This window comes from Cyanistes caeruleus, chromosome 4 (assembly GCF_971803275.1).
Source record: "Cyanistes caeruleus chromosome 4, bCyaCae1.hap1.1, whole genome shotgun sequence".
Lineage (NCBI taxonomy): Eukaryota > Metazoa > Chordata > Aves > Passeriformes > Paridae > Cyanistes > Cyanistes caeruleus.
The window spans coordinates 22491629-22517258 of NC_141704.1; the positions used below are offsets into that span (position 1 = coordinate 22491629).

The 25630-nt window shown below is 41.4% G+C and overlaps 2 protein-coding genes and 1 long non-coding RNA gene across 5 annotated transcripts in view; 1 reads left to right on the plus strand and 2 right to left on the minus strand.

Moving 5' to 3' along the window:
• The window catches only part of WNT16 (Wnt family member 16), a 14943-nt gene extending 10700 nt beyond the window's left edge, over positions 1-4243 (minus strand). The window contains exons 1-3 of the mRNA XM_086887001.1: positions 3715-4243; positions 3384-3622; positions 1225-1511 (exon numbers count right to left, since the gene is read on the minus strand). Of these exons, the coding sequence (XP_086743127.1) occupies positions 1225-1511; positions 3384-3622; positions 3715-3800 (612 nt within the window). The 5' untranslated portion in view covers positions 3801-4243. The remainder of the gene's footprint in view (positions 1-1224; positions 1512-3383; positions 3623-3714) is intronic.
• Positions 3715-21630, plus strand: LOC147653477 (uncharacterized). The gene is made up of 2 exons (XR_015286240.1): positions 3715-4006; positions 18413-21630. It is a non-coding gene; the product is annotated as an uncharacterized LOC147653477 (long non-coding RNA).
• The window catches only part of CPED1 (cadherin like and PC-esterase domain containing 1), a 146397-nt gene continuing 140951 nt past the window's right edge, over positions 20185-25630 (minus strand). For all 3 annotated transcript variants that reach the window (XM_086886999.1, XM_086886998.1, XM_086887000.1), the window contains one exon: positions 20185-23321. In XM_086886999.1, the coding sequence (XP_086743125.1) occupies positions 23094-23321 (228 nt within the window). In that variant the 3' untranslated portion in view covers positions 20185-23093. The remainder of the gene's footprint in view (positions 23322-25630) is intronic.

Here is a 25630-nt window from a genome sequence, read left to right on the forward strand (position 1 = left end):
CACTTAATTAAATTAATAGTAACTGTTCTCAGCTTTTACTTAGGTTTAAAGTTTGCTTTATCTAATTCAGTTATGAAAAGGGTCTTTGTCACAGTACCATGGAATTGTGGAAGGAACCTGAAAGACTTTCTGCTTTTCCAACTACATAGCTTATATGAAATAACACATATTACCTATAAAAAACTACTTCAAATTAAAGTAATTTTCAGTTATACCATCATGGCTCTTATGATGGCTTACAATGGCTATTCCTTGTCTATGGCAGATAGGAAAGTTGGTTAAGCAAAACCCACTGATCCTGCTTACAGCTACAGGAAATTCTGGAGTCACAATGGGTCCATCAAAACGCGTAGTCAAAACCAGAGGTTTTCCCTTTCTTTTTTTTTTCCTTTAGCTAAAACTGTGTCACTAAGCAGAACAGATTTAAAGTATTATGGGCCCAGAGAGACCATTAAAGATAAAATCTCCAAGGTAAAGCAGAGAAAGCAATTTTAAAGTAAAAACAAGGCTCCAAATCTCTGCCATGCCAGATGTAAGCTCCAAGCACTAGATTACAGGCTCACATCTCCCTGTATAAGTGACTTCTGCCCCCATTTTACATCCTCTGCAGGACAGGAAGGAGAATCCAATGTCATACACCCAAACACAGAGTCTTCCTCAGCAGCCCTGGGTTGGAAGTTCTTTGGGATGAAAAGAAGCCATCTAAAATCAGTCTCCTTTCACTTCTTTGATACATGTCCTAACCAATGATCTACTTTGGAGGTATCATTTCTATCCCATGTTTTTACAGAAAATATTAACTCTTTATTTCCCCTTTGAACAACGTTAAATTTGCACCTGCAGGTGTGGACTGCAGACTGCAGATGAGTAATGAGGCCTTCTCATTCAGTATTAGAGAGAATTAAAAATGCAGGTCATGATAGTGACAGAATAATCAGTCACCAAAATCATATCATTATACGCTGATAACAGGACTATTTCAAGTTTGCAACTGAATATCAAATATCTAGTTAAGATAAATTTGCTACCTAAGCACTACATTTTTGTGGATTTTATTTTAACATACAGAGATTAGTTGGTTAAAACCAGCTCTGATTCTGAGTTTGTACATGTTTCTTTGATCATGTTCCTGCTGTTCACGCCAGGAACCCACCTCCTTTGGCTGATGCCATTTTGTCAATGAAGGTCACCGAGCAGGTGCTGCCACATCTGAATGACACCTACCTGCCTCCCGGCCTCGTTGTTGTGCAGGTTCATCGCCGCCAGTCCGCTTCCGCTCTTGCCTGTTACGTTCTTGAAAGGCACGTCCAGGAAGGTCCTGCTGAAGGCCATTCCATAGTGGATGTCGTCGGAGCAGCCGCCCCAGTGCCAGCCCTCGCTGGCCGAGCCGCCGTGCCGCAGGGTGACATCGCAGGAGCACTCGGTCATGTTCCCCGCGCTGCACGACCGTGTCACCGAGTGCACCAGCCCTGCCGCCGTCACCGCCGACACGAACGCCGTCTCCTTCGTGCCTGCACGGCAAGGCGTGAAATGTCACCCCGTGACTCCCCCCGGTCGCCCTCCTGGCTGGGCTACACACAGGGCCTTTACAAGACAGATGATTATTAAAAGAGCACGGTTACAAGTCTAAAGTCATCACGGCCTGGGCTGTAGTGTTAACTTGTTCAAAGCAGTGGATGTTCATACCCCAAAATGACTTCAGGGCCTCCTCATATGACCATGTTATTAATGATGCTGTTTCTCACTACTTGTACCAAGCAATTTTTTGGTAACTTCTTTCTAAATCTGATTAGGGATTTTATTTGCCACGGAAATTTTCAAGCCAAATAATAAATAAAAAATCAAACTCAAAGCTAACCACATTCCAAACCCCTTACTCTCCACTCTGCTTTTCACTATTCATATTGGTTTGAAGAAGAAAAGGTCAGTTAAAATCTCAGAGGATCTGTCATGATCCCAGGTTACTTGGTACAGGGCCAAAACTTACTTCATGCTAAATTTAGCAAACGTTAGCGTTCTTCTAATTCACAAAGGTTTCAAAGAGCCCTAAAAATCTTAAACCAGGCAGAAATCGGGATGGCACAAAGATCTTTAGGCCATGTGCTTTTCCTAGAATAAGCTGGCATGGGAAAGACAGCAGCACGAAAGGCCTTTCCTTGCTACACTATGTCTCAGAAGAATCATGGAGGGACCAGCCTGGGCTTCTTGTGCCTGTCCCATTCTCTGAAACTTCTGGCATAACGTGGCACACAGCTTTAGACTGTGTTAAGCAGAGCATACTCTAAGCAAATTGAGTATCAGTGAGTGGTCAATAAATGTAGCTGAAATTTTACTGAAATGGGCCAATTTTCACTGATGTGAAAACTATTTATTTCCAGTCTCCAAAGCTCCTGCTAGTGGGAAGAAAAATTCCTGTTTGTTTCTCATGTCTGTATGAGTCTGTGGTGGTGGTACCGTCATAAAGGGCTTCTACAGTACACGCCAGTGAAGCTTTGTGGGTGAATAGTGGCACTCATTTATGGGTCTTCAGAAACAGTCCCTCCTGTTGAACAGAAGGACTAACACACATATGGCTCCACACAGCAGGGAAAACTCTCATTTTCTTTTTTTCCCTTTCCTTTCTGGGATATGCATCACTTTTTACGTTTCCATGATTAAAACTAAGGGACTTTAGCCTCTTTTAGTACAAAGTGAAGATTGCATGAACACAAAGCAAGTACCCCAATACTTAAAAACGCGTCTATCACACATTCAGTTACCAGGGAGCTAAAAAAAAAAAAGTTACAGGATCCTTGCAACTTGCAGGAAATCTTTTGTGCAACATCTGATACAAAAAACCTCATCCTTTTTTCAGGGGAAATTCCAGCAATTTCATAAATATTTTATGCAAAAAAGAAAAAAAAAAAAAAAGCAGCTTTGGCTTTACTGTGTTGATCAATGACACATAACTGAGAACATATGGTACATTTTAAAGCATTTCACATTGTATTTAGTGCCCTGAACAGACTTTTTTACCTGCAAGTGATCTTTTCGAAATAATATGTCATAGACCCACTTATTTAGTAACTATGACACAAGGGGATAAAACCCAACCTAAGCCTAAGAACAACAGCATTTCAACACAGTTAAGTAGATCTAACCAGAGGCAGTGTCATCCACGGACGTACTACGGGAAAATTACAAGAAGCAAGAGCAGCGTAGCAAAGACAAGGGCAGGTTTCGTCCGCTCGGTGCATTCGGTGTGCCCGCGGTAGCTCCCGCGGCGGCGGCGGGGACCGGCTCTGCCGCCGGGGCTCAGGGACGCTCCCCGCGGGCTCCTGGCCACGCACACCCAGAACGGGGCCAGCCCCGTGTCCCTCCCGCCGTGCCTGGAGGTCACTCACCGCTGCTGAGCGGCTGCCCGAGGGCGGCGGGGCCGCGGCGGGCGGCGGGCGGCGAGCGGCAGTCCCAGCGCTCGTGTCGGAACTGGCTGCGGCACTCCTGCAGCCCCAGGCGCGCTCCCTCCCGGACCGCGGGCATCAGCTCCGGCTTCTGCTCGCACAGCTCCTGCTGCCGCCGGCTCAGCGGAGGGCTGGCGCAGCCCGGCTTCTCGGGCCCGCCGGCGGCGGCGATGCCCAGCCACCTGCGGAGACAGCCCCGCGTCAGCGCCGGGCCCCGACGGACACGAGGGCTCGGCGCAGCCCTCCCACCCTGACCCCGAGCCCGGCTACTCACACCCAGGTGCTGGCGGCGGCGGGGCAGAGGGCGAGCAGCAGCCCTGCCCGCAGCAGGCGCGGTCCGAGGGGAGCCCCCAGCCCCATGGCAGCCGCATCAAGCCCGGCTCCGGGCGGCGGGGACCGAGGGGACTGTGCCCAGGGACACCCCCCTTCTCGGGTTTCTCCCCCTAGAGGGACAGGGGGCAGCTGGCGAGGCGAGCCCGGCCCGTCGGACGGCCCTCCTGGGGAGGCTGGGCCGGCAGGGAGGGCGGCGGGAGGGGACACATCGGGAGCGCTCCGTTCCCGTCAAGGTGAGAAAGTTGGGATTGATGTTTTCCCCGGCTCCTTCCCCGGGCGGCAGTGCCTCCCCGCCCGTGCATTGGCCGCCCGGGGGCCGGGGCGGGCCGGGGCGGGGGCGCGAAACACCGCTCAGCCCCTCAAAACACCGCTCAGGCCCTCAAAACACCGCTGAACCCCTCAAAACACCGCTCAGGCCCTCAAAACACCGCTCAGCCCCTCAAAACACCGCTCAGGCCCTCAAAACACCGCTGAACCCCTCAAAACACCGCTCAGCCCCTCAAAACACCGCTGAACCCCTCAAAACACCGCTCAGCCCCTCAAAATACCGCTCAGCCCCTCAAAACACCGCTCAGCCCCTAAAAACACCGCTCAGGCCCTCAAAACACCGCTGAACCCCTCAAAATACCGCTCAGGCTCTCAAAACACCGCTCAGCCCCTCAAAACACCGCTCAGGCCCTCAAAATACCGCTCAGCCCCTCAAAACACCGCTCAGCCCCTCAAAACACCGCTGAACCCCTCAAAACACCGCTGAACCCCTCAAAACACCGCTCAGCCCCTCAAAACACCGCTGAACCCCTCAAAACACCGCTCAGCCCCTCAAAACACCGCTGAATCCCTCAAAACACCGCTCAGCCCCTCAAAACACTGCTCAGCCCCTCAAAATACCGCTCAGCTCCTCAAAACACCGCTGAACCCCTCAAAACACCGCTCAGCCCCTCAAAATACCACTCAGCTCCCGTAGGTCTACAGCGATTTAATCCACAGAAATGAGAGAGATGTTAATACATCGTAACATTCCCTACACTTTTTTATTAATATTTTCTAATGCTTTAGCAGCATTAACTGAGTCAGCATCAGTATTCATTAGGCCAACATTTGTTCATTCCTGATAACTTCAGTGAGACAGTCTTATCAGCTGCTACCTCTATTGCTAGCCCTTAGTTACACATTAAAAGCCAATGAGTCAGCTAGCACCTGATGGAGAGCTGGCATTGGCACTCTGGACTTTCAAGTCCTCTTTGATCACAATATATTGCTGCTTCCTTCTGTGTAAGCAAAACACCTGCACTAAAAATAATCTGGATAAAATAACAGATCTGTAAAACTTTGATTTGACACTGTTGTAAATTAGTGAAACAGCTCTTGTGGACTGACAATAGCTCCAAGTGAAGAACACAATAAATCATCTCAATGACAAATGAACATTTTTAAGAGTACAACATGTTGAGAAATAATCACCTAGATACGCTGTTTTCCTTGCGTTTTCCCCCATGAACGTGCAGAGATGTTTTAAGAGCACAGTCTGTGATCTATTTAGATCTGTAAAATGGTTCCTCCTTCCTACTTCATACTTATGTGTCTGCACTCAAAGTGTCTCCAAAGCATCATCAACTCTGGGCAGATTGTTAATGACCCCACTAGTTGTTTAAAACCTTCAATACAACTTGTTTTCTCTGTTTTGCACTGAATTTTAGTCTAGAGAACATCTGCTTGTGGTTGCAGAGGAACTTAGACCAGAGTGAGGGACATTGGAACACAGGGAGCCAGCCATGAAACAGGCCTGAACCAGCCAAAATGTGTGGGCTTTGTCAGAGAATTATCTAATTATTTCAGGACACATGGTTCATTTTATCCTCTTTGCTGCTTCCTGGCTCCATCTTCTAAAGTTAATTCAAAGCCTTGGTCTAGCAGACGTGGATTCCTTATGTGCTGCTTTATCTGCTCTGTGAATTTATCATCCACTCTGAAGCTATTTTTTCCTGCAGGTTCTTTAAACAAGTTTCTTCTCTGTGGTTGATCGTTTGTTTTGATTTTCTTGTTGCTGGTTTTTTTATTTTTAATTTATTAATGTTAATATGGATAGTTTGGTTCTAAATTCTTATGTGTGAATTTTTCCATACTAGCTACAGAATCTTACATGCAAATTGCAGTACAAGATTTAAATTTTGAAAATATTGATTTCAAAAATTCCAATCCTATTTGTAGCATTTCATATAAGGCCCCTTAAATAAATAAACAACCTTTCTGTTGGGTTCTCATGGGGATCTGATTTTATGTACATTTTTTGCTACAATCATCTTTGTCTAGTCAGGGAAACCCTTTGACTGTATACACTGCGAAGTGAAACACTTCCAATTTGGCTGGCTGATGCTAAAGAAAAAGTAATATTTATTGTAAGGGACTTCTTGAGATCATCCAGTTCAATCTCTAGAAGTGACTGGAAGCAGACTACATTTTTCCATGACCATCTGATTTAAAAAAGTTTCAATTACTATGTGTTTGAATCCTAATCTCCCATCTGCCTTTCTTCCCATCTGTTTCCCTTACAACCACTCCCCTGTTGCTGTCACAGCCGGATTCCCCACCAGATCCCCATCCTCTGCCCTTCTCCTGCGTTTTAACTTCCTGCCTGCTATTTACACCATCTCTCTGCTTTATTCCCTCCAGCAGCACTCTTCCCCAGGCAAAGGCAGCACACAGAGTAGCGTTCCTGCTAGTCTAGAGCTCTGGGTCTGCATGCAGGTCAGCTGGCTACCAGGAGTGGAAGAGCAAACACCTTTGCACATTATGTGCTTTGCAAACCTGCAAAGGGAAACAATTGAGAAATGCCTTGCTGATCTCCCAAAATTTATTGTAATTTGCCAAATGTTTCTGAAGGCTGTAATCCTAATTTACTGAAGGCTTCAGAGCCCTCTGTGCTGGAAAACCATTCACTCCATCACAGACAGCAATGTGAGTGGGATGCAGAGACAGTGAAGCGAATCCAAGCTAAGGTCAAGTGCCAAGATTCAGTGAACAAAACTTACTATAAATCACAGAAGATAAATTTGACTTTCTGCTTATCTTGCTTTCTCTGGCCATGGTGGGGCTGTCTGTGGCCTTTCATATTAAAATGCCCAAATTTTTTTATGTTAAAAAGATGAAAAACAAATGCTGACAAAAGGAAAAAAATAAATAAAAGGAAAATGTGTCTAAGCAGCTTTGTATTTCCTGAAGAGACATTTATTAATTTAATATTTAATGAACATTAATGGGATCCTGATAGAGTCAATTGCATATATATATATGTATGCATGTATGTACATATATGTATATATATGTATATATGTATAAATATATATATGATTCACTAATATATATATATGATTCACTAATATATAAAAAAATACTATGTTGTGCAGAAGCTCTGTGAATAAGTTTCACTTCACAGATAATGTGCTTAAGAGATAGACCAATTATCTCTTTAAAAGGATAGTGGTTTGTGCTTTCACTTATAATCAAGGTTTGTGGTCTTAGTAGATGTAAGTACATGCAAAGTTAACTTCTCCTAAACAAGCCACCACTTTAGAAAGCTTTATTCAAATTATTTTCCTTCTCCTGGAACTTCTGATGCCCATCAGAGACATGACTATGACAGAACAAACTGCATAATCCCACCTGTACATACAATGGGATCATTATCCCCTTGCCTTACAAAAATGAACAGAGGAAAACTGGTATCAGGGTATCCCTTCAGCTATGACATTTATCAGGTCAGGCTCAAAATCTGTACTTTTAACAGAGAAAGCTTTCAATGTCCTGCAGTGCTTGGCTGCATGGTGTGCCACCTCTCTGGGAGCTGAGGATGTGCCAAGTCCTTGCACTGAAGGCACCCTGTTGGCAAAAGAGCGGTACCCAGGCAGAGCCATTGCACCGTGGGGTAGTGGGAGTACTGCATCCTCAGTGAGAAGGGGCAGGAGGAGACATGTGCAGAGTCCCTGGACTTTGGGTGGGAGTCCTGGTGCTCTTGGTGCAGTGCTCCCTCACAGTGCAGCATCTGTCTGTCGGGGGATTCTCTGTGGAGAAGTCTCAGGACTTCAATAAGGTCAGGCTGGCAGTAGAAGGGAAGCTGGGAGAGGAAGACAGAGATTCCCCTTCTGCCCTACATGGCCCTCCGAGATCCCTCTGCCCCTTGTCCAGAGGTTTAACATTATTGTTGTTCTTCATTTTAATATTTATACCTGAAAGTACACACTGTTGCTGATTCAGATGTAGCATGCTGAGCTCAGAAATGGCTGGGACAGCAATTAAAGTGCATCCAGTAGTGACATGTTGTCAGATGGAGACTTCATAAACAGACCTCACAGACATGTAATGATTCCAAAGCTACACCTGAATATTATGTTTATAGTAGCGGCACAACACAGAAAACAGAGCCACTTTTTCTATGGGCATGGATATATATAAAAAAGGGAGAAGTAAGAAGGTGAGGAAAGAGCATGCATGCTTCTTACAATTCCTTCTGTTCTTGCCAAAGGATCCAGAGGAAAATAAAGCTTTCTGGAGCCCATAACTCCAGATAGCTGCTGAATCAATTGCTGAGCAGGTCTTCTGGCAATCTGCATCTACTGGTGGCATGCTGCCAGAAAGTCTGGCTTTAGAGTCTGATGTTTCCTGTGGTCACAAATCTGGAGGCAGTGTCCTGGGCTCGCCAATATTTACATGTGTGCTTCAGAATTTCCCATTTTGTGGGGAATCCTGGAAGTAGGCATGGCTTTCTTCTGAAGTGCTGCTAGCAAATTCTGTTCTCTGACATGGGCTGTCTAAATGTAGACATTTTCTAGAGTTACCCCAGGGGAATATTTTCAGCGTATTATTATATATACATATTATTAAGTAAAATTCACCAAGGGAATGCTGTAAAGGCTCCAAAACATAGTGTGAAAGGTGTGGGAATAAAATCCACTTATTAATTCTAATTTCACCCAGACTTTAATTACTATTAAAAACTAAAAATAGTAGTAAAATTTCCCCTGATCTAAAGTTTGTTTAATGTTCTCTTTGTACTTGAAGCAAAACAATTGAATTTTTTGTTTTATTTTATTTTTTTTTAGATCAAGTGTATGAGATTAGAGTAGGTGCTGCTGGCTGGTGTTGCAGAACTTCTAGAAGATAATTGTGTGTGCTTTGGTGAAAAGAGTAATTCAAGTGCATGGAATAATCCAAATTATTTCAGTGCAGAGGGGGCATCTGGAGGTATTCCTTATTTAGTTTTAAATCATTCTCCCCTGAGGATGTAAGGCCAGAGCTTTGTTGATGTGTGTGTAAGCTTTATAGAGAAGTTCCTGAGATAAGCAGGATAAGGTAGTGTGTGTGTGCTCATGCATGTTCCTGATGTGTGCTGAAGCAGCAGGCTTGCTCCCAAAGAGGGCACTGGATTTTAGGTATAATACAGGTAGAAGAAGGAGGAAGAACTGCTCCCCTAGGAGCAGAGCTGTCTACAACTCAATTTATATTCCCACCCCACTTGATAATTTGCATGAACATTTTCCACATGACCCTTTTGTAGGTGATTTTGTTACGTCTCCTGATAGAGACATGATTCACACGCACAGAACTGTCAGCATCCTGTGAGAACTGACATTCAGAGAGCTATTTAATTTTCTGGTGTCAGATGGTGCATTATCATCAAATCCATGATCAGGTCCTTGGTTTCTCATTGATAATTCAATTTCTAATGCATTTCTTATTGTTTGAGTGAGGATAATGATGGAAACAAGAATCTGTAACAGTTGTAATACAAAGCTCTATTTGTTATCTTCTCATTCACCGAGGTATGGATATGTGCCTAATTTGCAAAGCACTTGGTTCAGTGGTCAGATTTCTTGCACCACACATGTGCATTTACCTACAAGGCCAGATTAAACTGAGGAAGCTTAGGAAGAAATGTGAAAGAATGTAGTAGTACACAGAAGTAGTCCCTTTCTACCCATGGTGTGGTGGTAATGGGAAGAAATTAATGGCCTACTTTTTCAACTTAAGAGCCATTCAAGTTATAGGACAGCATTTAAAACATTCCAAATTAAAATAATTAATTACACACTTCCCCCTCCGCCCCAAATTTCAATGATTTCTCACATTTCAGTGCATGAATTTAATCTTTTGTGTCTCAGCATTTTTCCTTTATGTCCCCAATAATCTTTGTTACACTTCTTGTCCCATTCCCACTTAGCACTTTTTGATGAAAAATATTAAAAAATTAAAACCTTATACAGTTACATTATGGATAATCCAAGGTCCATATAAAATCATATCTCTTCACAGGTAATGAGCACTGCTGATCTCAAAAATCAAGATGCAAGAAACTCCCTAGAAAGAAAACGATCTGTCCCTTCATAAGTGTTCATTTTAAATGGTCACAGGATGCCTTGCACTAGCAGGTTTTATAAGACTGTCAAAATTTTTGATTGGGTTAAATGACAAACATCATATCTTTACTAAATCTTGCTAAGTCAGTGTTACATGTTACCTCTTTCCTGAGCCACTTCCTTATTTCCTCTCCTCAGTGATCACCTTCTTTTCTCTTTCTAACAATTTTTTCTTTTTTGACTGGGCCTGGCACAGGAGTAGGTGAACCCACTTAAACTTTTTAACACTGTTGTCAAAGAAAGTCAGCTTAGGAAACCTTACCCTTCTTATATTCCTGCAGCTGTGATATTTCTCCACTGGTGCATAAGACAGGGTAGCTGTGGTTTAAAATGCGTGTAGGCAAGGGCAAGATGCCAAAGTCTACAGGGTTTAGGCTGTCCCCAACTAATTGAACTCTGCTAAACTGGCAAGTTATCAGAAGAGCTGGGGTTTAATATCTCAGCAACCTTGTAATAGCTTTGATCTAAATCATGCAAAAGTTAAGGCCATGGGGATAAAAGGGAATAGTTTGAGTAGTTTGGGGAATTTTTTTTTGTTTTTTATGATTTTCCCACTGGTAGTTTCCTATTGTGTTTATAATTATTTATTTGAAAACTTTCTTTTATTCCTGTGTTCTGAGATGTTTGAACAGCTCAACAACTGCAAAAACCTCCAGGGACCACCAGTGAAAATGGGGTCAGTGTGGAGCTTGAGCAGCTACAATTTCCCCTGCTCCTGTGAGGAGAGATCTGTATTCCTTAGCATGGCATGGGCAGTAGCAATCATGCCTTGGGATTCATCCTGGAGAGTAGGGCAAGGCACCCTCCACCCCAGCCCTGTCCAGGAGATGACACAGCCAGGTAGTGTCTGCTGGAAGAGACACACAGGAGGAACCTGGCCCAGTATTGCCCTGGAGTGTCCAGGTGATGCCAGGACTCCATCAACGCCTCTGATGGAAGTGTCCCAGTGCCTTAAAAGTGCAGTGGTTAATCCTGGCTCCCAGAGTGGAGCTGGGCAATTTGTCACTCCCTCTGCCTCTCCTCACCATTCTGCAGAGACAGGGCTGCTGCCCAGATGCCTGGAATCTCTTGCTTGTTTCAGTTCCTAGGGTGTGTGAAAGATTCCCCAGACAAAGTGTAAAGGAGCTCACAAACACAGCTGTAAAATTAAGTGCCATGGTGCCATAAATATCTGCTTTTAATAATGCACACAGTATTAAGTTTCTCTCCTGAATGAACAAATTATTTACAGCCTCCAAACCAAGTTAATGTCATCTTCTGTCTAGAAATAAGCATATTTCTATACTTTAAATATACTCACAGAAAATGCTTTCAACCTCTGATATTGCTCAGAAAATTCAACTATGTTATGATTCAAAATTTTCCTACCTTTTAGGTAATGAAGGACTACAGGCAGGATCATCAAGTCCTTTAATTTCTCATTTCTGTAAATATAATCTATTTTATTTTCTGATTATCCTCAGCAATTGCATTAGAATTTGCTTGGGCTCACCACTGCCCCAGCTGTGCTTGGTACTTTTGCATGCCAGAGTCTGACAGGTGCTCCATTGCTGTCACTGATTTATTTTTTTTTTTATATCTATGGCTATTTCTGCAGAAGTGATTAGGAAATATTTTTGGATAATGAGCTTGGAGTGTAAGCTCTATGTTATTCCTCAAAATTGTTTTCCAGTGCCAGACATCCCATTATCTGTGTTTTAATGGAACATACATCCTTTTCAGCTGCACTCTTGAGAGGTGTTATCTGCAAGGATCCAAGAGAGTCCATTTGGTCATGGACAAACATCACGATGATATACAACAGGCCTGGTCCACACCAAAAAAAGGGATAATAAGCCCATTTTCCAGAAATTACTATCTTTAGATCTTTACATCATCTTGTGTTTTCCAAGGCTTGTTACACTTCCATATCTGTTGGAGCAAAGGGGAAGAAAACCCTAGGGGCTTTCTATTTTTATTATCACACAGCTGATTGCTTGGTTAGCATGCAAATCTAGTAACTCTGCACTTCCTGTTTACCTCATCCTCAGGCTACACAGGGTATCACAGCATGCTGGCCCATGGCATGGGGCATTCAACAGGAAAGAGTTTTAGACTCACTTGGTGACACTTGACTTGTGCTTTGAAGTACAACTAAATGGGCACATGTGATGAAAAGCTTTCATGATTGTAGAGGGAGCTTGAGTGTGTGATTCAGGTGCAAAAATACATGAAAAGGAAGTCAATATATTTTGTTTTATTGTAGCTGTCACAGTTATGAAGAACTGATGTACTATTTTTATTTTTACAATTGAGATTGAAGATGATATTAACAATGTCAACACTAAGAATATACTTAGTGTATATTCTTATATAGTTAAGAATATACTGACAATGACCAAACAAAAACATAAGCTGAATTTACAGAGAGTAAATGCTTATTACATATCTTTACCAATAAAAATTACTTGTACTCCTATAGATATTGGTGAAGGCAAAAAACTAATGCAGCATAGCTGAAAGGAAAGCCTAAATACAAAATTTTAAGTGAATAATATGTATTCAAAATGGAAAGAAACATATTCTCAGATCTGATGATAAAGTATTCAGAGCTTTCAAATATTCCATATGGTCTCTATTTTATATCTGTTGGTACTTTCAAGGAATAAATGACACTATGTGTACAAATAATGTATAAATAAAGCAGAAAAATAAATGTCTGGTGAATGAAGCTATATCAGATTGTATTTTCATATTATGTAAACTTAACAGTAAGTGTCTACTGGGTCAGATCCCGGCTGAAATATTGGAGGACAAAGATTCATTGTATTATTTGTGGCTATAGAAGGGCTGTATATTAACTTTAAATTTACCTGCCTTACAAAAATAAGCAAATGGGTTTAAAAAAAATATAATCAGATGTTAAACTACTCCCTAGCTGCAGAATCTGTCACTTACAGAAAGTGGCCAGAAACTATGGAAATAACTTTTTTATGGAAGCTTTAAGACTCTTAAAGCTGTATGCTGAGGTGATGTGTTACAAGGGGGACTGCTTTACAATACGACTCCTGAGACCACTTATGCATGTGTGAGTGTGAGAGTTGGTGCAACTTACTCACCAAATCCCAAATCTGCCCTGTTACGGGAATACAGCTCCACCTATTTAAATCAGGGGTCTCCGCCTCAACAAAACAAATCTTTCCTTCCTTCACTACACCGTCCCTGTATTAGAATCAGCTAAAAAGGAAGACATGGCTGTGTAAACACTCTATTTAATTTTGTCTATACAGGCACAGGGGCTGGAAGATAAATGGACAGATAGGACACATTTCTATGAAAACAAGATTTTGATGAAATTTATTAGCTGGAGAATAAAATGAGTGAGATGAAGGAAAAGATGGATCTTGCAAGCAAAAATGAAAAACTGAAATGTATTCCCACCTTATTTTAATTTTTGACTTCTTACAATTTTTGCTTCTAACAGGTTTCAGTTATGCAGTGTAAACACAGGCACATTGTCTTGCTCACAAAGCCTTCACTTCTTGTCCAAAATAAAGCTGATGGAGATCACAGCTTCACCAGCTGAGAACTGGACACTAGTGTCAGCAGGCTAAGGTGATGGGTGGAGATTGTAAAACGAGGTTGGTCACTTGTTCCTAGACAGGGGAGGTGGAAAGGGAGATGTAGAATTAAGGAAAAATGATGGAAGTGGAAAAGAAAGGGCCAAGATTTTAGCAAGGAATATTCAAAGAAAGGCAGGAAAAGGAAAAGACAGGGAATGCTTTTGTAGGAGGGTGACAATTATTTGTTTTCAGGATTCATCAAATATGCCAGGAGACTCCATGAATTCATTTAATGCAGTCATGTTCGTAAAGTGTATGCACCTAAGTAAAGCAAATTGGAAGAACTTTGGGCTTCAGAGGTTTATCATTTTCTGATCATCTAGAGGGCCTTGTTGGGGATCTTTTGAAACAAAAATATAACCAGTTGGAAAATGGAGTCTAGACATGAACAGGTCCACATATTGTACCTATGTGCAAGACAGCATTATCTGCATTCTTGGCTAGATAGCCATAAAATATTTACGGATCCAGGAAGCAGATGCATTGATTGCAGTTGAACATGTGAGCATAGCAGGGCATTTTCTTAGGTGTTTTCATAACAGTTGTCTCTAAATTTGTCAGAAATAACCTGGAAGGAGATGGAGAATTTCTGCTGGATTTCTATGTTTTCTTCAAAAGTAATAAGATATCACATATGAACAAGCCAGGATTGGACCTCAGATTCCTATTTCAGCTTGCACTGCCATTCATATTGGTGTGTGATGAGAAAAATTCCCCAAATGTTCCATTTGAAACAAAAAAACAAAAAGTCAAGATCCTTCAATATTAGTTGGTGAAAGATTTGAAGACTCAAATCCCTGTTTAAAATCTACCAGTGTTGTGTCATAGCATTTTTACCAGAGCCCTTGTAAATCAAGCCTTGATTTTTCTTTCATTTTATATTGCAGTGCGCTGCCACTTGGACATTAGCCATACTTTTCACTTCAACAACTTGTCTGTGGCTGAATTACTGTCAAACCGTTAAATGTTCTATATTTGAGACTTTTCTCCTCAGATCTTCTATTCTCTGTGTAGAAAGCCTTTGCTTAGCAGAGGTAATGACAGCCTTGAACCAGGCAACAAATAGTGAGGTGTTTTCACTTACAAACATCCCAGAAAGTGTGTGGTCAGGATGATGGAAAGGGACAGGACCATACCAGCTTCCCCAAGCCCCAAAATGAGGCAGATACCTCAATATGGTGGGCAGAGCAAGGCAAATCTTAAATTCCCAAGTGGAATAACCTGGAGGAAATCCACGTCAGGTAGCATCTCTTCTGAACAAGAGAAGTTTTGCTAGATGTACAAGTGCTGCCCTTGTCTGGCTATGGCAGTCACTTTGCTTGGGCTGTGCTACTGCACTGACTCTTTCCCAGTACCTGCAGGACCATATTCTGTAGTATTGAGATGGTGGTGCTGTTATTTGGGATTTGAAAGCTTACAGACAGCTCTGCACCTCTATTGACCTCCCCACTATCAAAACAGATTGTCTAGTCAAAAGTAGAAATGACTGTGAACTTGAGGGCTGATATTCTGTCCTTCAAGCCTTAGGAAATAACCTAAGTGGCCAGGCTGGAGGAGCATGGAAGATGGCAGATACAAAATGTGGTAATTGCAGCACTGTCTAGACAGACACTCCACTCCAGACTGTCTCCTGTGGAGTGACAGATCACTCATTTCAATGACTTGTATCTCTACTGAATTTTAATTAACAGAAGTGGGAGGAGCAGGTGGTAACTTGTTTTATAGATTCATTATAGTCCCTCGTGCTCCCTAGGCACAATTAGATATAGTTGCCAAACATTTAGGTCCTGCTTCTGACCTTTTCATCTCATTTACAAACTTGTATTTGTAGCAGGTATTTATTCACATTAAGAATATTACTTTGAAGCCAGGCATTTCAACCCCAGGAGGTGAGGACAAGTCCACCAACAGCACTTCAGTGGATGTGGTTTTTCTGCATCTAACTTGTGGGGAGATTGTCAGCTCCCTCCTGGCTCCAGCTCTCCATTTGCCTTTCCTCTCTATGAATTCAGGGATGTTACCATTCACTCTCTTGTAAATGCTATCTCACAGCTGCCCCACTCATCTGAAATTGCACAAGTTAGTTTATACACTACAATTCAAAGAGGTCTCTTCTATACTGTATTGTTTTGAACTAAGTAAGGCAGAGAACAGTTATATGAACAGCTGCAAGCCACTCACAGAGTAGTGATGCTGGGGGTCTATTTGTGTGTGAGGTGTGGAGAGATTCTTCATAGAGCCAAAATGGGGAAGGTGACCAAGGTTAGGCTCATTTTTTAATGCCTATTAGATATTTTTCCTGCATAATGGTCAGCAGCCCCTAAATTACTTGGGCTCACAATGCACTTCTGGTACACAAATATGTGCTAGAAGCTGGAGCCCTCAGATACCAACCAGACACCCATCTCTGATATGAAATCTAAACTTTAAAAACAATCTCTACTCTTTCCTGGAGTTAGGTGCCTCACAGCTTGGCTTTTCTCACAGAAACAGACATTCACCTAGCTCTGTTATAAGGCAGTAGGTGGAGATTTGTTCTTCATTTATTACCCAAATGTATATCCCATACTGCCATGAAATGTTCTGCTCACCTGCAGACTGGCATCCCTCTGATACAGTGCTCTGTTAAACATACAAGCAGCTCCAGGAGCAGATGCTGAGCATGTTCCATGTCATGCTGGAAAGCATCTCCTGGTGATCATAGTGGTGGGCTTGTGATCAAGTTCCTGCAGTAAAGGAGCAGAAGTGGGATGTAAAAACATCTCTTACCTGCATAATGAATCCCACAGACACATTGTTGAACTGACATTCTTCTCTCAAAACTTTAGGCACCAATCAGAAAAATCTGAGTTTCTTTAGGTTCCCTTGACAGTAAGCAAAATTGTAGAAATTATAGACACCTCTAGAGAATAATTCAGATTTTGGTCTTTCTGTGGTGATTACAAAGAAGCCTAGAGTGACTGCAATCATAATTACAATGTCTCTGTTAAATGCATAGGGTTAAGCAGGTGACCAGGTTTTGGTGCCTCAGAACAGTCTCTGGAAGTCTCTGTCCTTGACTTCCAGGCTGGCCTTGATCCAACAGGCAAGTTTTGAGTATGTCTGCAGGCTCTGCTGTATGCATTTCACAGCTGAAGGTGTGTTATTTTGATAACTCCATCAGAGCTACATTGCTGAACTGTTCTAGAGACTGAGGAGCCCTGCATTAAGAGGTTATTAGACCCTGACTCCTTGTTATTGCACAGAAATGATGCAATGTAGAATTTAGGGAACAGTAATGGGTGGAGCAGTAAGACCTGTTATGATTTAACCTTTTATCATCAGCCGTAAATCCCCTTGTATGCATGTGTTTTATAAGAACTGGGCAGGACAGTGTCAAAGGATGTTGAAACAGGATTTTACAGTAGCTAATAGATACCATTTGCTGTAAAGGAGCCCAACAAAGGCTGTGAGCTGAAAAAAACATCTCTCAGTCCACACAAAAAATGTTTAAATTGTAATCACCCCAGTGAAAACTTTAGTAGAATGCAACTGTGACTCTATTTCAAAGGAAGCCATTTGTGGGCTAGATCATGCTGGGTGCTGCATTATCTAATGGCTTGCACGGTCAGGTTTTCAAGGCTTAAAGTGTTTTCCATCCTGTTAGGATAAATAGGGATTGGCAGGTTTCTTTGAATACATTGGAGGCATTAGAGCTATCATAACTAAAGCTTTCTGTAAATATAAAGAAACTTTGGAGCTGGCATATGGAAGTAAAGGAAAAATACCATTCAGAAGTAATAAAACTTCTCTCATCTGTTAGATGATTTGACTAACATCTGGGGAGGCTGCACAATCATTATCAGAGTAGAAATATTACTTCAAACCTCTTAGTCCCACAGAATTTTAACAGAAATATGGAAGCTGATAATGACAAGAACAAAAGAAAATATAAAAGATGTTTTTGGAACAGGGTAAGTGAGAAACTCTGACAAACACAAATCTGGTCTTCCAACCCTCACAATAATCCGTATAATTTGTTAACTTTAAAGGGCTCCTGACAACATTAATTTCACATGCTTGATCTGCAGTGAGCTCATCATAACTGCACTGACTTTGTCAAGAGGTGTCTGGGCCATTTTTATTCCTCACTCAAGGATTTTAGTTCTGCAGTCTTGCCTTCACCCAGAGCCTACTCCGTGTCCTTAGAGCAGCACTGGGGCAGGTGGTGCAGGCAGACACTGAGCTGTCTGTTTTAACCACACAGACTGTCACTGCTCAAAACACATCCAGAAAAATCACAATATTGAAAACACCGCTGCAGGAATGTAGGAATGTTGTCCCCACGATGAGGTATGGGAGGAAACGCCCACTGCAGCGACTGTGTGAACACACCTCACTCTGTTAGGCAGGAGCATGTAGAGCAGTCCCCCCCTTCATTTCAGGCAAGCTAGCAGTGGGGAAAAAAGGTTGTCAAAAGCTGGTAAAATACCTTGGTACTTGAATTTCAGCTGAAAGGGAATGAATCCTGCTCCTCATCAGGGAAATTCAGTACTAGAGGAAATGAAGGTGCTGCTTAATAAATGCTGTGTTGCATAAAGACTGCGGTTCAGATTTTATTTAAACATATGCTTGATCTTCATTTCAGGGCTGCTTTATGTGGTGTTGCCTGCCAAGGCTGCTGAACATGCTTGAGGGATTGCAGGAAGGGTTGCCCACAGGTGCCGAGAGCTGGCCAAACAGTCAGAAGAAAAACCACAGAAATGGGAGAAGTCCATCACAACAGAAACTCCTGCTGCAGAAGACCCTGCTGTGACCCCACAGGCTCATCTTGACCACTGCAGTTAATGACCTGAGCAGTTTTTCTAGGGCACTTAGCTCCAGGTACTGGCCTAGACTGACATGTAGCACTATTTTTAGGTATAATCTAACCACGGGTGAGTAAGCCTGAAATGCAGTGTCTTTTCACTGTGTAGTCAGAGTTTTTCTGTTAAATGGATACTGTGAAGGTACCAGCAAATGCTTCAGGTTATGTACCAGCACCAATAAACAGCTATGGCTGCATTTTACACAGACTGTTCTGGTGTTTGGAAGATTTACACAGGTAAAAATAGCAGTGGAGATTGAAAGATGAATTTTTGCTCAGTAAAGGCAAACTCCATGAAGAGGCAAGTGCTTGTGCAAAGTAACTACTTAATACACAGCTGTTTTAAATTCATCAGAGAAAATCACTGCCCTAGATAAGAGGCTTGCTCTACCCCTGCTGTATTCCAGTGCTTTTGAGCTTGAGAAAAACTTATTTTGAAGATTCAGACTGAATCTGCAAAAATTGTATCAGACTTCCAGAAGCTGCTAGTCTGACAAAACACAAATTTCTAAGGTCACCTGAAAGAAAGGCTGATGTGGAGTAGAGCAGGTGCAGACAGCCAGTGAGGTAAAACAAGCCAGATGCAAAGCTAGCAGGCAAACAAGAAGGTAAGACCATATTTTTCATGTGACCCTACAGAGACTTGTTTAGCAGTTTGAGCCTATGCCAAATAGTTCACTGCACCTCTAAAAATTGTTTTACTTTAAGAGAGTAATCTGAAAGATCCCTGGACTGCAGTCAACTTAATATCACACATATCTGCATCTTCAAAGCATTCTCTTTGGCTCAACATAGCAATAGAATCATAACTATTAGTGGTTATTTCAACCTCGAGGTAATTTGATGCCTTGCTACCCCACCCACTAAGCAAATAAACTTACTTTGATGTCCCTTTAATGTGTCACAGAAGAGAAAAATAAAGGCCTTGTACTTAACAGTGTGAAAGAGATTATTCTAAAGATCATAATTTTCAAATGAATACCAGGACTAAATGTTGTATTCGTAGTCCAGACTTTCAGCTCCCTGAAATCCAGCAACTCTGATGACAGGGGTGATTTGTCAAGGCATTTCCCTACAAAAAGGGCAATACTGTTTATTCCAAAATCAGTCAGTTATTCCGAAGATATTTATTAGGATGGACTGGATCATGGTGGCCAAGTATCCTGCAAGGCTCTGACCCAATTCACTTCAACATCTATGGAGTTACATGAGAGGTGAGGAGTTGCAACTCACTGGACACTGGAAAAGCAGTGCCAAAGGCATGCAATAATAACTGAGACTACTGCTCTGTATATCAGACTATTTTGCAACTCGGTTCCATTCTTACTCTACCTGTTGCTTAAAGTATACCCTAGTTCTGTTCTAAGCTCCACAAGCTGCTGGGCAGACACTGAGCAGGAAACCCCACTTTTCAGAGCACTTGTTCCTCAGCCTAAGTATTTCAATCCTGCCACTAATTCCAGGGCCACTCATCCCTGTATTAGGAGGTGGAACTCAACCTGACAATAGGCCCTTTGCTATTTTAATGGTAAGTAATGACACTAAGGTAGATATATGGACTATAGGAACACTTTAATGTTTATTCAGGCAAAATATCACAGCAGATATAATAACTCTAGAGTAAACTGTAGATAGCAACATGTGCTCTCACTGGAATTCAAACACAGTAATCCTTTTGTTGTCTTAATCCATAAATTTTAATGCATATGAGAAAGTAGTCCTTGCATGTCAATCTCAAATCTCATCTTTCACATTCATAGAGATACTAGATATATTTTAAAGTTAAATAACAAAAATGTAGCTTAGTATCCTTTGTTTATTCCTAAGACTATGTGGATTATACATAGTGTTGGAAAAAGCTTATTCTAAAAACTTGTTTAAATAAAGATCAATTTGCAAATTGTACCGATGACTTTGTACAGACATAATAATGTACATAGACATGTAAAAAATAGAAAACACACAGGAAAATATACACTTAATACATTTGAAAAATATTAAAATTTGGAAAACATTAAGACACCTGGGTGTACAGCACATGTAAACCATTTTGTGGTGAAACCAGAACTGATGAATTGCACATTCACTGATATCCACTACAGTATAACAAAGTCAGCTCTTTCCTTTTCATAACTAAGTTGATGCTTCAGCAATAGGTTTTGGCTAAAAAAACCCCACAAAAACCCAGTTAATGCCTTAAAAACGTTTATGTACAGAACAAGAACAGTAACAGCATGTGGATTTAAATGAGCTACAAAAAAAAAAAATCTTATCAGAAGCAGAACTGTAATACAGCTATCATCGATCATCTTAATACCAAAGGCATCTGGCTGTATTTTGCATCTACTAATATCAATGATGATATTCTATCCTTCAGCTTTATGGTTGTGCAGCCCTGGATTTCCAGACCCAAGAGAATATATTACATCATTTGCATATAATTACATTCTTTAGATAATCATATTGCTCAAAACCAAATGCTGATATTTTCAGTATTTACACACAGCTCCTGACCCATCTTTCATGTAGATCTCCATGCCAGTGAAAACCTTACATTGAAATTTGGGGATATTTTTTGTAAGCAATCAGCAGCATATTATAAAGAAACAGATATAATCATACCATCTCACTAATTTTGTCGTTATCTAAATTAGAAGGTTTTTCAATATAGTGAAAGGTGTCTTAAATCAGGAATGCCAGATCCTGTTTTGGAGGATACTCTCTATCATCTAGGATGCCAAACTCCATATTGCTAGAGAATTTCCTATTAAAACTTTACATTTCTTACCTGAAGAAGCACAAATTCACAGAACTATAGCTGGGCATACAGACTGTTTATAGATACAGGACCTTAGGCAAATACTAAATGTTGTGTTCTGAATTGCTAGCCCTACTTCTATACAGGGTAGCCCTCTGTGTGCTACTAAGGCAAGTAAGATGATAATTAGTTCTTTGCTTTGTTTTTTTATTTGTTGGAATAAAACAACGTTTTTCCCTGACATTTTTTGTGGCTTCATTTCCCAAAGCAAAAGCTAGTGGAGGATTATATGTAAAATTGTGACAGAGAAGCATGACACAGAACTCAGCAGACCTTTGGTTAGACTTGCACCTGCCTGCTTAGAACACCCTTCTCTAATGCTTGCTGGTAGAGTGGTGCCTTGATTGCCTGCTATGTGACTGGATGAATGAAATTGCATAACTGGATAATCTGTAGGGACAACAGTCCTATGGGTTGCCACTAACCTGTCACCCAGCTGCTAATCCTGGACCGTGCACAGTTTCACATCGGGCACCTCAGCTGTGAGAGGGCTGCCAGCACTGTGGGAGGGGACCAACACACAGCTTCTCCCTGGGGTGTCACCCACAGGGCTACAAACACTGGGGATGTAGCTGGCCTACAGCATGAAACTGCAGCTGACAGAAGGTCTGAACTGAAACTGGCATTCAGAGAAGGTCCCTGTCTGTGCCAAGCAAGAGATACTCGCAGTAGATTCTGCTGCCATCATATCACATACTTCTTATGACAGATAAATTACCAGATCCTGAAATTCTTGTGTGTGCTTTTTTTTTTAAATGTTTGTGGCACTGGCTTCACACATTGGCAAGTGTTTTGTAAAAAATAATTAAAGAAATGGCACTTCTGTGCAGGAAGAATAAATATTTGATTGGCTTACGGGAGAAGGTAGACACTGAAGCACTTACCTAAACATTCTTCCTGCATACGGACACTCTCCTAAACTAGGACCATAAATAAATTTAGGTTAACAAACTCACTATATTTACATGTTACATTGAAACAGTTACAATCAGTCTCAAGTGTAGGTAACCTATCTCCCTATTAGCTTCAGAACATGCAAAAAAATAGAGTAGATATCTGTTCCATCTAAGATACAAAGAAGAGATGTGATCTCACTAAAAACTAGAGTTCAAAACTGAGTATCATCAGTAAAATGCTAATAGACATTTTCAGATTCTATAAAGCAAGTGTTGAAACAGAAAAGGTTTGATATGGAAGGGAATCCCGTCCATATAAAATAAAACTCTTTCAAATGGAATGTAGTCAGTTTCTAAATACATTCAAATATTACAGTGTCTATAAATAGAAAAATAGATAGTGCTGAAGACCTAAAACAGCTCTTTTGCAAATGTTCAAGAGAATATATGTCTTTTTACTATCAATAATACACGCTTGCTTGAGCTACAGCTGTTCTAGTTTTATGCAATAGTTCAAGTACCTTCCCCTCTTCTCTCCTTTGCAACCCTCCATCTTCCATTTTCACACAACAGAGTCACCAGGGCATATCTTAATTTCATCAGGTTTTTGGAAAAAAACCCACATATCCTGAAGTCTCTTTGTGTGCATGCAGTCAATCAAGGAAGCATATCATAAATCCACAGTGGTCCTTCAATTGTCACTCAGGCAGTGGCACTTCCCTAGCCTCGGTGCTATATCCAAGAGAGGCTATGTGCTGACAAACTCCCTCTTATTTGCACAGAGCCTGCTGAGAAGGATTTCAGAATAAACTTGATTTATTGGACCTCGGACATGATATGGGGACTGAGAATTTGTTGCATAGTCCTGCAGTTGTGATGGTTTGCTTTGACTGCCGAAATATTTCCCCAGCGTATAGTGCCTTGATAACGTCATTGTTATGTGTGGCCTTTCTTCAGAGGGATTGGATTTCACCACCTGCAAAAGAAATGACATATGTGAGTGCTTTCTGCCTGCACCTAGAAAGACAGACACACAGCTGTGTGTGCAGAAATGCTGAGGCAGTTGTCCATGAAGCGGGTCCTAATACTCTTACCTTGAGGTGCAAGTTTCTCATAAACAGTATTTTAATGGCCAGCTTCTAATGTTACAAACTCACTAAGAGTAAGATTATAATTTTTGAAATCTACATGCATAGGCCCATTATACTGAGTCATTTGACTCTGTAATGCCTTTGTGTATTAGACTCCGTTCTCCTCATTAGAGACAATTTACCTAAAACAATAAAATTCATACTCAACAGCTTGTGTGTATACTTTTAGCATGTGAAAAAAAAACCTCATGACTGCTCCAAATTGTGGAAAGGTTTCATCTTGCTCTGATACCAAGCACTTGAGGTACATATAACGTGTCTCAGCTATGAGCCCTGTGAGAATGCCTCATTCTGAGGTCTTGATGCAAACCTGACCCAGCCCCAGGGTGAGATGAAAACCCTCGTGTGTCGTGTTTCTCCAAGAAGGGAATTATGGTGCAATTTAACACCCTCTCCCTGGGACACCATATAGACAGAACCACAACAGGATTCAGTAACTTAGTGTTGAAGACTGCTTCACCTTGGACCCTAAAACATGTATAAAGGTCAGGAATTATTGTGTTCAACTTGTATGGAATAAAACCATGCTCATGGAACTAACGAGTGAGAAAGTGAAAGGTTAGGTTGTCTGGAGCTTAACAATTGGGAGGGTGATCTCCTGTGAAATGCTGAAGGTCTTGTCTCAGCGAATAGTCAGTTACCAGTGAATAATGAAGTCACTTGGAGAGAGACAAAACTTTAGAACCTTGCACATATGCAGGACAGAGGACCTCAGCCCAGGCAGGGCAAACCCAGAGAAGACAGAAAATGTGTTTAACTCATTTTTAAAATTGTATGTATATGCTGACTTGATAGCTCTAATGCCCATCAGTTTTCCTGCTATATCAATCACAGCAGACACTTGAAAATGCAGAATTTGTTTATTAATGCACATATTTATGCAGAAGCATGTTAGCTTTTAAATATATAATGTATATTTCTTGTCACTGAACAATCAGAATCAACACATATGTGGTGAAGCTCATAATAAATAAAATAAACCATACAAAATTAGGTGTGAGTGAAGAAATAACATGTGCAAATGCTTGAAAGACTGAGCAGAGAGACTATGAGGGAGCTGCCAGAACTGAAAACAGACCAGGAATTATCCATGTAGAAAATTAATATATCCTCTGATCAATTTCATACAGCTAAGCCAAGGGCTATTATTTGTTTTCATGCAATTACTGTAGGTTCATTTTTCTAAATTAGTGCCTTAGATCTTACAATTATTTCAAAATGATGCCACCTTGAACCAATCACCCAAACTGCATTCCTGTTAGGCATAATCTCCCAGGAATGCAATTTAATGTTCACCCAGCCACTGGGATTAAGATACAAAAATCCCAAGGTTGCTAATTTCTGTGTAGTGATTATGATTTCACTGCCATTAAAATAGGAAATAAATCTGAATTTAAAAATAGCTTCTGTAATAATTGTATAATGCTGACCAATGTTCATAAGCATTTTTAAAGAATGAGTTAGATAAAAAAAACAAGGTTTCATGTGTGCATAGAACTACAAGTTTGTTGGGCAGTGAGTGCCAGGGTTACGCAAGATATTTTGTCCCAGCTCAGTATAATCTCTTTGAAAGTACAGATCCCTTAGAAATCTGAGCAAAGATTGTAGAGTCTACAGAGATGGAGATTTCTTTGCTAGCAGGGTCAACTGAGACCATCTGAAATGGCTTGGTGGGAATGTAAATAATTCCTCAGGCCATTCAGAGGAAATAGATTTCTCTTCAGCCAGCTAGCTGGAACTAAATGAGAGCTGCTGAAGGCATTTCAGTTGTTGTTTTTTGACTGCACAGAACGGCCAGCCCTCCATTCTTGCACAGCCATACTTTAGCTCGGATGGCATTTAGAGAGGGGTGACATCTTCTGAGACTTTAGGAATGTCGGTTTTTAAGAGAAAGAAAGTGAAAGTACAAAGCACAAGATTTAATCTGTCTCATCTGGTTTCCAAAAACATGAAAAGTGCTGAGGTTTTACACAGTGTTCTTGGCTCTGTCCTTGGGGGCAAAATGCCATTTTCCTGGTGCAAACTGCTTCAGCACCTAATGAAACTCCACTTGCCAGGATGCAGAAATAAGCTGATGACAAAACTATTAAAACTAATGAAGTAACAAAAGAACTCAAGGACTTTCTTTTTGGTT